General features: G+C 39.8%; 2 protein-coding genes across 6 annotated transcripts in view; one reads left to right on the top strand and one right to left on the bottom strand.

The window, feature by feature from the left end:
- Positions 1 to 6,300, bottom strand: part of FTO (FTO alpha-ketoglutarate dependent dioxygenase) — a 414,727-nt gene extending 408,427 nt beyond the window's left edge. For all 4 annotated transcript variants that reach the window (XM_040633312.1, XM_040633313.1, XM_008702630.2 and 1 more), the window contains exon 1: positions 6,201 to 6,300. In XM_040633312.1, the coding sequence (XP_040489246.1) occupies positions 6,201 to 6,245 (45 nt within the window). In that variant the 5' untranslated portion in view covers positions 6,246 to 6,300. The remainder of the gene's footprint in view (positions 1 to 6,200) is intronic.
- Positions 6,301 to 6,534: 234 nt separating this feature from the next.
- Positions 6,535 to 12,595, top strand: part of RPGRIP1L (RPGRIP1 like) — an 88,916-nt gene continuing 82,855 nt past the window's right edge. Inside the window, exons 1-3 of one of the 2 annotated variants that reach the window (XM_040633309.1) lie at positions 6,535 to 6,608; positions 9,396 to 9,487; positions 11,087 to 11,679. In XM_040633309.1, coding sequence (XP_040489243.1) covers positions 9,403 to 9,487; positions 11,087 to 11,238 — 237 coding nt within the window. In that variant the 5' untranslated portion in view covers positions 6,535 to 6,608; positions 9,396 to 9,402 and the 3' untranslated portion in view covers positions 11,239 to 11,679. Of the gene's footprint in view, positions 6,609 to 8,172; positions 8,538 to 9,395; positions 9,488 to 11,086; positions 11,680 to 12,595 lie in introns of those variants that run through there. The other variant, XM_040633310.1, reaches the window with a different exon arrangement.

Genomic DNA, 12,595 nt, shown 5'->3' with positions numbered 1-12,595 from the left:
AGATATTATTAAGACAATTAGCAAACTTTATATATGGACTTTGGAATAAGAGTATTTTATCAATGTTAACTTTTCTAAATGTGACAATTCACTATGTTTCTATACAACAAAGTATCCTTGTTATTAGGAAAGAAATGCTGAAGTATTCAGGGGTAAAGAGGATTGAGGTCTCCAACTTCCTCTGTAATGCTTCATTAAAAAAATAATAGGGGCACCTGGGTGGCTCAGTCAGTTTAAGTGTCTGCCTTCTGCTCAGGTCATGATCCCCGGGTCCTGGGATCCAGCCCTGCTTTTGGGCGCCTGCTGAACGGGGAGCCTGCTTCTCGCTCTCCCGCTTCCCTGTCTGGAGCTCCCTCACTCTCTAATAAATAAATAAAATCTTGAAAAATAATAATAATAACAGTGGCTCATGTGTACATATAGGAAGAGAAAGTAAAAAAGCAAATGTGGCGAGATGTTAACAAGTTGTGAATCTGCATGATAGGCCTGTGAGAGCTCTCTTTCTACCCTTGCAGCTCTTCTATGAATTTTAAATCATTTTAAAATAACAAACGATGTCACCTGTGAAAAACAAAAGCGTGGGGGCAACCCTGTATCAGTAGAGGGCCCTTTGGAGAGTCGAACTCATTCCAAGCCACACCTACTGTGTCTTTGGCACAGGTGCCAAACTCATCACACCGGATCCTCACAGCAACCCACCCAAGAAGCCGTGCTTGCCTCCATCTTCTGGCTGGAGAAACTGAAGCACGGTTTCTGTGCTCCAACCCTCCAACCCAACAGCAAGGACATTTTAAAGGCGGTGGTTCGCACTGAGGCGACCAAATACCTCGGGACCATGCCACGATATGCCTTACAAGAAAAGTTCATTGTAAAAATGCATCAATATACCTTGGTGCGTTCTTAGGCTTTAACATAGATTAAATAAACATTATCGGGAAAAGCTAGATAACATTTAGTCCAGCCTCTGCATTCACCCTCCAGACCTGGACACTGTATAAAAGTCTATAGCATAAGCAATCACAAGAGGAAAACACAATCTACATTATTTCAAAGAGAAAAGAAAAACCGAAAGTAATATTACCCATTATGGGGATGATCGAGTTCAATTTAAAAAGCAAACAAGAAATCTTTGTGACCTTGGGATAGGTAATGATTTCATAGATGTAACACAAAAAGCATTAATCATAAAAAGCAATATCAATAAATTAGACCTTCATCAAAATTAAGTACTTTCGCTTTTCAAAAAACCACTTAGTAAACTAAAAGCCCAGAAAACTATGTTCACAGTACATACCATTGACAAAGAAATTACATTTAGAAGACATAAACAACTCATAACATTAATATTAAGAAGACAACCCAACCCGGAAAATGGGCAGAAGATTTGGACAGACACTTCACAAAAACAAATATATACATGGTCAATAAACACATGAGAAACTCAGCATCATGACACGTTAGGGAAATGAAAATCAAAACCACAGTGAGGGGCACCTGGGTGGCTCAGTCGGCTAAACATCTGCCTTCGGCTCGGGTCATGATCCCGGGGTCCCGGGATGGAGACCAGTGTCTGGCTCTCTGCTCAGTAGGGAGCCTGCTTCTTCCTCGCCCTCTGTCCCCCGCCCCCTCCCCACTCATGCTCTCTCTCACGTGCTCTATCTCAAATAAGTAAATAAAATCTTTAAAAATAATTTAAAAAGCCACAATGAGATACACCTCACACCGACCAAGATGGCTATAATCAAACAGACAGTAACAGGAGGTGACCAGTATGTGAAGAAATTGGAACCCTCCAGCATAACTGGCGGAAACGTAAAATGCTGCATCCACATTGGAAAACCATGTCTCGGCCCGCTCAGGCTGCTGTAACAAAATGCCACAGACAGGTGGCTTATAAACAGCCGGAATTCAGTGCTCACAGTTCTGGAGGCTGGACGTCCAAGATTTAGGTACCAGGGTGGTCGGGTTCTGGTGAAGACTCTTCCAGGTTGCAGATTCCAAACTTCTGGCTGTGTCCTCACATGGCAGAAGGGATGAGGAGCTCTCTCAGGCCTCTTTCACAAAGGCACTAATCCCATTCCTGATCACCTCACCACCTCCAAAAGGCCCTGCCTCCTAATAGCATTACCTTGGGGATTAGGACTTCAACATAAAAATGCTGGGAGGACTCAAACATTCAGACCAAAACAAGCAGTTTCTTAAAATGTTAAATACAGATTTACCATGTGACCAGCAATTCCACTCCTAGGCCTCTACCCAAGAGAAAGGAAAATATGTGTCCGTATAAAAAGTAGAATATGAATGTTCATAGCAGCATTTGTCATAATAGCCAAAAAGCATAAACAACCCAAATATCCATCAGCTGGTGAATGGATTAAATAAAATGTGGTACAGTCATACACTGGAATACTGTACTATTTAGTAACAAACAGGAACAAAGCATTCATACATGCTACAACATGGATGAACCTCAGAACATGATGCTGGTTGAAAGAAACCAAACACAAAAGACCACATATTGTCTGACTCCATCTACATGAAATCTCCAGAAAAGGCAACTTTTGAGAACAAAGAATTGATTAGTGGATGCCTAGGGATAGGAGGTGGGAAGGAATACACATCTTCTTTGGGGGATGATGGAAATGTTCAAAAATGAAATTATGGTGATTATTACACAACTCTGTAGATATTCTACAAATCACTGAATTGTACACTTAAAAGAGGTGCGTTGTATAGTACGTAAGTTATACCTCAAAAGCTTTTTAAGAAAGATACTCAACCTCGTTAGTCACTGAAATGTAAATTAAAGCCACCATGAGATACCACTACACAGCCACTAGAATGGCTAAAATTTTAAAGACTGACAATACGAAGTATCAGTGAGGACAGGGAACAACTGGAATTCTCATACACAGCTGATGAAGATATAAAATGGTGTACTGTGTGTGAATAACATCCCCAATTTTATGTCCAATCTTAACCCATGGTTGTTGTAAATGTGATCTTATTTGGAAAAAGGGTCTTTGTAGATTTAATTAAACTGAGGCTCTTGAGATTAAGATCATCCTGGATTTAGGGTAGCCCTAAAGATAATGACCGGTGTCTTTCCTAGAGAAAGGAGAGGGAGATTTCACACACACACACACAAAACACTGAGAAGATGGCCATGGGAACACAGAAGCCAACTCAAGTTATGCTGCCCAAACCAAGAAATCTCAGGGGTCACCAGAAGTTAAAAGAGGCAAGCAAGGATTCTCCCCTAGAGCCTTCAGAGGGACCATGACCTGTGAAAACCTCCCATCCAGACTTACCTTTAGAACTAAGAGAGAATAAATTTCTGTTGTTTTAAGACACCAAGTTTGTGGCAACTTGCTCAGGCAGCCCTAGGAAACTAATGCAAATGGCCGAATCACTTTGGCAGTTTCTTATAAAGCTAAACAGCTGAGCAATTGGAATCCTGAGTGTTTATCCAAGAGAAACAAAGACTTATACGTGAATGGTCACAGCAGCTTTTTTACATAACAGCCCCAAACCAGAAACAATCCAAATGTTCTTGAGCAACAGGTGAATGAATTAACAAGATGTGGTAGATCCACACGGTAGGCTATCAGTCAGCAATAAAAAGGAATGAACTACTGATACACAGGACAACATGAATGAACCTCAAAAATCTCAGAAATGCTGAGTCAAAGTACAGACTCAACAGTACATACTGTTAGTTTCCATTTATATGAACTTGAAAATACAGACTCATCTATGGTGACAGAAAACATTATTGATGGTTGCTTGGGAGCCAAGGTGTGGAGACACTAACTGCAAATCAAGAGGAAATTTCTAGAAGGGATTGAAAGGTTCTCTGTCAACTATGATGGTGGTGTCGCAGGTGTACACACCTGTCAAAACTCATCAAATTGTACACTATAAATGGGTGCAAATTATTGTACATAAATTATACCTCAATACAATTGATTAGAAAATAAGAAAGGAAGTCATGAGTAACTGACCACTTTGTGTGTAAGATTTAAAACTTAATTGCCTATACTTTGTTCTAACCAATAATATGTTCATAAGCAAATTTTAATTACGTATCAAAGGACATCTTTAAAGTAAACAGGAAGACAACTTGCTCTATCAATTCAAATGTTTCACATGTTGAAAATGGAAAAAAGCTTTGAGTCAGAAGACCTGGTTCTGAGCCCTAGTTCCACAGCAACCAAGTGGCCTTGGGCAAGTAATGATTTCTTCAAGCCTCAATTTCCACATCCATCAAATGTGGATGACATGAGTCACTATCTCACAGGCAAAGGGTAAGGTTTCAGTAGAGTAAAAGCTCCTTTGTGCAGGGATTCTATCTTAATTCATAATCCCAGTGTCTAGCAAATAACAGATGCTCAATAAATCAACAGAATGAATAACATAAATGTAAAGCTAAAAGGTGAGAAAGACATCATACACAACGCCATCGGGTGACATTTATCTCTTTCTCTGCACTGTTATAGACTCACGCAGAAAGATCCTGCCCTCTCTGAATCCATCTTTACTATACTGTCCATATAACAGGCAGACTCTAGCATGAAAACTTCAGGTCCCTGGTGAAACTTTCTTATAACTCAGGTCATTATAGGACAGATTTTACATATTTTTAAAAGATTTTATTTATTTATTTATTTATTTATTTATTTATTTATGCGAGAGGAGAGTGAGAGAGAGATTACAGAGGGAGAGGGAGACGCAAACTTGCCACTGATCAGAGAGCCCAATGCGGGGATTGATCCCAAGACACCCAAGATCATGACCTGAGCCGAAGGCAGACGCTTAACCCACTGAGCCCACCCAGGAGCCCCCAGATTTTATATTTTAAATCCATAGAAGTATTGCCCTAAGACAAACTCACTCGGATTCTAAATTCTACAAGAGCAAGAATTGTGTCTGTTTTAGTTACCATTGGTCCTCACTTCTAATATTTGCCTAATACAGAGTAAGAAACATAAGAGCATGTGTGAAGGCTATGTAACCAGATAAAGCAGGAAAGAGGGCCTTTTAAGAAGGCCAAAGTGGCTGATGGGTAGAGAGCAGGGAGAGTGTCATGTCCCATGAGGCTGTAGAAACGAGCAGGGTCGAAACCATGCAAGACATCGTAGGCCACGTAAAGTTTTCTCTTTCTCCTAAGAGCAACAGAATGTCATGGAAGATGTTTAAACAGGTGGCTGGCATAGGAGGGAGAAAGGAAAGGGACATGATTAGATTTGAACTTTGAAAATATCACTCTCCATAGGGTGCAAAAGAGACTGGCTAGGTGGAAGAAAGGGGACAAAGGAGTTGTTAGGGTGTAGAGTAAGTGTAGACCAATATGGAGACTATTACAACATCCATTAAGGAGATAATGGAAGCTTGGTCCAAGGTGGTGGAGGCAGAAAAAATGGACAGGTTACTGACATATGCAAACAAACCAACAGGACTTGATCTGGGGAGTGAGAGAAAGGAAAACACTCAATTCTTCTGAACCTTAAGTCTTCATCTGTAAAACAGGACTGTTGATACTCCATCTACATAATATCTCGCAAGCTTCTATGGTAAGAACATGATACAATATAAATTTTACGAACTGCATGCGGAACCTGACATGTAATAAATGCTATTAAAAAAAAAAAAAAGAAGTAGCTATAGATGTTATTAGTACCATCCATGGAATGGCAACTACCAGAAGCTAAACCCCAAAGGTAGAAAATAGGATTGTAGTTAGATTCATATTCGCTGTGCTGAAGACACAGGACACAAACTGAGACAACTGTTCCAAATAAACACATCTGACCGCACAGATACTCCATCTGAACCAATCTCAGTCCTCGAAAACCATTACTTAAGAGAAAGAACAACTGTTATAATTAGAGTCATCTGAGAGTCCGGTAAACTGAGGCACCAGGGTAGCTACAAATTTGACCAAGGAATGAGGTGCAGAAGCAGGAAAAGGAAATGGGTGTCGTGATTCTCATTGGTGAGTAGATCCAACGGGACTAGGCCTGCATCCTTACCAGCATGAATGTATATCCCCCAATGTCTCTGGTTCCCTTACTGACAAGGCCCTGTCATCCCTTGGCTTAAGGCCGTGCGTCCGCTTGCCATGCAACCAAGCCCTTCCGGTTCCCGGCCCCTAGCTACAAGTGCACGAAGGACCCCAGCCTCCGGAGAGGCCGACATACCTTAGCTTCGCGCTCTCGTTCCTCGGCGGTCGGGATCCGCTTCATGCTGCCGCTACAGTCGCCTTCGCCACTGCTAGCCGCGTAGATCCCTCTCCCTGGACCCCGCCTCCTGCTTGTAGTTCTCTCGGCGTCCTGCTCCCGCCCAGGGCCATTCTCCGTCAGAGCCATGAGAACTACCATTCCCAGGATGCAAGGCGGCGACGCTCGAGAGCGCCTCGGGGTTTGGGGCACGAGAATTTCCCAGGGCCGACAGCTACGCAGAGAACGGGCGGGCTAGGGCTGCAGGAAAACTACATTTCCCAGGAGGCAACGGAGCCTGCCATGTTTTTCCCGTGCTCCTCTCGGCCAGCCGCCCAACACGCCGTCGGCGCTATAGCAACGGTAACTAGCCGCGGGGAGAGAGTGGCGGTGAGTACTCTGGGGGAGTCGAGGGGGACGCAGGTGGCCCACCGTCTACCTGCAGCACGGGTCAGGGTCTTGGGGTCGGCTCTACGCCTAGAGAAAGCACTAGAGTTCTGCTCGCGTGAAAAGCAGCCCCGCATGAGACACCACATCCTCAGGCCTGATTCACAGCCCGCCCATTATCCCGACGCCCAGCACCGGTTTGAAATTTTATATCCCAGCCTTAAACCCTAGCTGATGAGAGTTGATGCTAATTGCCGTGCCTATCCAAGTCCTTCTTTAAGTAGAAGAGCACATAAACACAGTTCTTTCATTAGCCTTGGGTTAAGAGTTGGTTGGTAGACCCTTAAGCTTCCTGAATGGCCTATTGTTTGCTTAATTATTTATAATTACTTTTTTATTGTCTGATTATCCCCATAGCTTATTAACTACGTAAAGGCGGGAATTCTGTTTACCATTTTAGTCTCAATGTCAGGTATTCATTTAATCATTTAGTAAATATTAATCTTGGTGCCCATCTTGCCCCAGACACTGTTCCCTACCGCTGTGAATAGGACTGATACCCATCTCGAGATGCTTATACTGTATTAGTGGAAACAAACTAGTAATGAGGTAGTAAACAAATAAGATAATTTTAGGTAGAGATGATTGCTGCAACGGAAATAAACAGTGATGAATTTGGGAGGAAGCGTACTCTAACACAGGGTGATCAGGGAAGGCATCTCTGAGAAAGTGACCTTTGAACTGAGCCCCAAAGAATGAGGAGCCAGCAAATGCAAAGGCTTTGAGCAAGACAAGGGTACCATGGATTTGAGGAACCTAAAGGAGGAGTTGTGAGTGGAGTATGGTGTGCAAGGAGGGATAACATTAGATGGTATTGAAGAGGTGTAACAGCATTGTGCAGGGTTTGTCAGTCTCGGCGCTATTAACATTTGGGGCCAGATAATTCTTTGTTGTGGTTCCTGTGCACTGTAGGATGTTTAACATCATCTCTGGCCTCTAGATGCCAGTAACACTGCCGTCCACCTTCCCAGTCATGACAGTCAAAAATATGACCAGACAACCGCTTCAAAGATGGGTGACCTCGGGCAAGTTACCTAAGCTGTGTCTTAGTTTTTTTGTTTGTAAAGTAGAAATCATTTCAGCAACAACCTCACAGGGATATTGTGAGACACTTGATTAATTCATATTATCGGAGCACTTAGTGCCTGACACATTTTAGTAAGCATTTAGTAAATGTTAATACCACCACCACCATCATCATTATTATAAAAGTTACCATAACTCTATCATGGCAGAGTGATCATTTTCACAAGTGTCCTATGTTTAAACTGCTTGATAATTTGGTTCCTAAAACTGACCTTTCCAGTAGCAGTGTTTCCAAAAGGAGGAGGTGATCTCTCAGGTCTATGTCTGTTCGTTTCGTTTATGCCACAGCTAAATGCAGTGGTTCTCAACCTTTGATGAGTTATAATAAAGGTTGTGAACCCTTTCCCTGAAGATAATTGCATATACACATATGCATACAAGATCTTATAAACCATCTCTTGGGTCTACAGAACCTGAAGCTCCATGGATTCCATTCATTCAGCAACTATTTAGCAAATGCCTGCTGTGTGCCAGGCTCTGTGTTTGGCTCTGAGAATACTGTACAGAGGTGCACAAGACAAATAAGCTGAGCATTCTCTTGGACTCTGCGTTCTAGGCCCAACATTCTAGAGATTGAGAACCTCTGCCTTAGGGCATCTTCACTGGTAGCTTGCATTTGGCTTTTGGGGTGGTTTGAAATGAAAATATAAAACCTTTTATTTCCCCACATACTAGACATTGCACGGACTGTTTATATCCGCGTACAAAACTGAGATACTGTGGTGCATCTCTGAAGAACAGAAACTGTAAAGATGCCAGAATTAACTGGACAGCTTGTATGTTGAGGTAGGAAGCCCTGGGACTAGGCCTCATGGCAACAAAGAAAGGACAGAACAAAAACAAAGTCAGCTGGTGAATTTATGAACCATTTTTCGTAAAACTTGGACCTACCCGTTCATTGGTACACCAGGCTAAAAATTAATATTCAAGTAATATTGGCATCCCAGGCAAATGTGCTAACTGCTTAATTTACCATCTCACCCTTAGAATAACTCTGAGATAGCTATTATTTTCTCCATTTTTAAAGTTAAGGAACTGTGGCAACTGGCTGGCTCAGTTTTCAGTAGAGCATGTGACTTTTGATCTCCGGGTCCTGAGTTAGTGTTGGGGGTGGAGTTTACTTAAAAAAAAAAAAAAAGATATGTATATGTAAAACTAAGTAAAATGACTTTTTCAAAAAAAATAATAAAATGAAATTAAGGAATTGAAACTCAGTGAGATTAGGTGACTCAACCAGCTAGTAAATAATAGAACAACCATATGAATCAAGTTTTCCGACTAAGTTTTTTCCAAGATACCTGCTTGCTCTTGGGGGCAGAGAAGGGGGTGGGGGACTGAGAAGTAGTATTTCTTAAATTTGGGGGAATTGTTTTTGTTCAGATAAAGAAATAAGAAGCGAGAAGGAAGAATGATAATCTTACCTCATTTCCTAAGCAAACTATAGGAAATATACTGTTGAAAGGAACACTGATTGAATGTAGTATTACTTTTAAAATAGAAGCTTTCGCCTTCTTCAAGCAGCACATGTGGGCAGTAGATGTCCGTTAAAGCCCTAATGCTTTATTCATTTTATTTGGTTCATTCCATTGGATAGTTAGTGTTATACGTTGGAAAGATTTTATTTGAATTTTCTTTTCTCCACAGATAGGCCATGTCTGGTCCTACTGATGAGACGGCAGGAGACCTGCCTGTGAAAGATATAGGCCTAAACCTCTCTGGAGTGGGAGGGCTACAAGGTATGGCCAGCTGTTATTTATTATCGTTATGAACTTTGATCAGTAACTTCTTTTCTTTTAATTTAAAGTATTTCTGATATCCTTACAAACGAAGCCATTTAAGTAACTATATAGCTCTTGATTGGACTAAACAGGAACATGGAGAGTTTAGAACAACATATGGTATTTTACTGCATGCATCAATTATCAACAGCTCATAGAAAATGTAAAATCCCCCTCTGTTCTGATAAAGAATTGTTATAAATCATCTTTTTAAAATTCCACACATCAGTGGAAACTACACAGAGAGTATCAAGCCTCCAAACCGAATTGCCTGCTTTAAATCACATTCACCATTAAAATGTTTCTTTATGTTTAAATTTTATATGGGAGGAAATGCCATATTTAAAAATTTTGGCCTTTCAAGTAGAGTATCTCAAAATGGTTTGTTTATCCAACTGATACTGACTTTGTTTTATCAGATTAATATACATTAAAGGTTTCCTTTATCCTTTTATCACTTAGTGGTTGCCCTAAAGCTAAAAAATCACTTTCAAATTGAGAATGAAGAACACTACTTTGAGGAACAATTCAGAATATAGAGCTGTGTTTTTGTTTGTGGATATAACATGTCAGCTCTGCTGTCATACTAGTGCATTTGTCATTGAGACAGCCGTGATATAAAATATATTCCACAAGAGTGTCTGCATACCCCTGTTAATTAGAACAATTCAAGTGACCACCTTGAACTACCACAGAAAGGTGGTCAATGCATTGTTCATTGAAAAAGATAAATTGTGACGATACAGGTTTTATTTTTGAAAGTAAAAAGTATGTATAAGCTTTGCCTTAGGTCTTTGGTGGAGTACCAGGTATTCAAAAACAAATAAATGTTAATTGTGCAAAGCTGTTTATTGGAATTTGCTACCTTAAGTTCAATTCTTGCCCTCAGTAACCCACCATAGGGGCTTTAACCTTGGTCCATTTGTTCTTTGTTTCTTTTGGATGATTAATGCAAATTAGCCAGTGATATGGAAAATACCAAATTTAAGCATATGTAAGAAATCATATACACATGCTAAAAGGTATAAAAGTTCTTTAAAAATATATAAGACAGCTTATAAATGATTTATGAAGGTTTGTTTGTACTTTCAAATTTTACAGGTATTTTCTAGAACCCAAAACCCATACCTAGCTCTGAAAAATATCTTATGTTCACCAAATTATTGTTATAACACTTGCCTCTGTAAAAAAAAAAAAAAAAATACTTTTAGGTACTCTGACTTTTGTTTTTTTCAACATTGAGCATATAAATTAAAAAGTCTTATTGAATCAGAGTTCCATCTTACATTCTTAAAGAATGGTTATTTAAATACCATTTTGAATGGATACTGTTATTGCTCAAATCCTTAATATTGCATGTAAACTTTTAATAGCAAAGATTATTATTGTCCCCTCTGGTGATATAAACAACACTATAACATTTTCTAAAACAATCTTAATTGTGGGTCACAAAGGAAAAAAGATGAATGCATCGGAGATTATATTAATATCAGCAGTTATCATTTTTAGAGACTATTTTCAGTAATCCCGCTATTAATTACCTTGGCATTTTTACAGAAACGTCAACAACACGGACAATGAAGTCTCGCCAGGCAGTGTCACGTATCAGTCGTGAGGAACTGGAAGACAGATTTTTGCGTTTGCATGATGAGAACATTTTGCTTAAACAGCATGCCCGCAAGCAAGAGGATAAAATTAAAAGGTTATGATAAAAAGCTTTTAGCTTTTTCTCCTGACTCTGTAAAGTTTGGAGGATACGCTTTTTTATAAACTTAATTGAAAACTCCACCTGGAATCTTTTTTGGAACAAGACAGGTTGTAAATAAATACAATTTTTAAAAACGGAAAATCTTACAAACTAGAATAATAAACCAAAAAGATGATGAGTGTTTATTATGTCTGAAGTTGCTATATGAAAGAACTAATAGCTAAGAGTGCCACAAGTATATCATATCTATAAATAACTTCTGGTTTAATATTTATAGTTTAATAAGCAAATGGCCAAAGCATCTGTTTTTTAAATGCCTTGGTTTAAAATGAAAGTTTGAAAAAGTAATTAGCTATTCTAACTTGTTAGAGTGCATGTTCCCTTAAGATTTGGGGTTTACTAATGAAAACGTCACTTCAATATCTGGAACATGTTTAAACGTTGCTTGGATGAGTCTAGAATCTTTATTTCAAAGAGTCTCTACATTGTCTCTTGATTTGTGTGCAAAAAAATTTTGCTGGGATAGCTTCTTAAGAGTAGATATTCTTTCATTCCTTCTTGTTCAGAAACACCTTGGCTATCTTCAGAATGTGTGGCATTAAAAACAAAAAGAAGCACATTCCTATTTGTAAGCTTCAACAGGCCTGTATTCATATTCATGTTCTAGGTTAAATGAAAAGGTGAGACAGCTATGGAAGAAAGAAGATGGGGGGCAGGCCACAGTGGGGTGGGGGGGTGTTCTGCTTAGAATGCATCCTAAAGGGGTGATTCTAGTTCAGTTTCTACTCTGCGGACTTTGTTTTAATGACCCACTGACCTGCTGTGTATGGGGCTCTTACTTTGAGTTCGTTTTTGAGTCATGATAATGTCTTTTTTCAAGACATGTGACTCACTTGCCTGATTCCTCTTCTGACCAGTAACACACACGTGTCCTATCAGAATGAGGAATGTACTCTATGACCACTGAACAATTTTTTTTTTCCTTTGTAAGCCTAATTGGTCAGTAAAAGAATTGAATTCACAGTCTTGACCTTATTAGTAATTTGTCCTAGCCAGAAAATATAAAACAAACTAATAATGAGCCATGTAGTTTAATGAAAAAAGGACTCGGCTAGGAGTCAAGCTGTATGCATGTGTTCTATTATTTCTCTGCCACTGGCCTGTGGTATTATGTTCAAGCCATTTAACCTCCTGGGATGTTATTTTACTTAGCCCTGAGAGTAGTGATCAATGACCACCATGACCCAAAGCTCTAAAATCCTTCTGAATTTCACACCATGGACACTACTTAGAGGCACGTGTAGAACTACTCTTTTTTTTTTTTTTTTAATTTTTAAGTAATCTCTACACCCAACGTG

This window comes from Ursus maritimus, unplaced genomic scaffold (assembly GCF_017311325.1).
Source record: "Ursus maritimus isolate PB19 unplaced genomic scaffold, ASM1731132v1 scaffold_19, whole genome shotgun sequence".
NCBI classification, from domain to species: domain Eukaryota; kingdom Metazoa; phylum Chordata; class Mammalia; order Carnivora; family Ursidae; genus Ursus; species Ursus maritimus.
The sequence above is the reverse complement of the archived record's forward strand: the minus strand, read 5'-3'. Positions and strand labels throughout refer to the sequence as shown.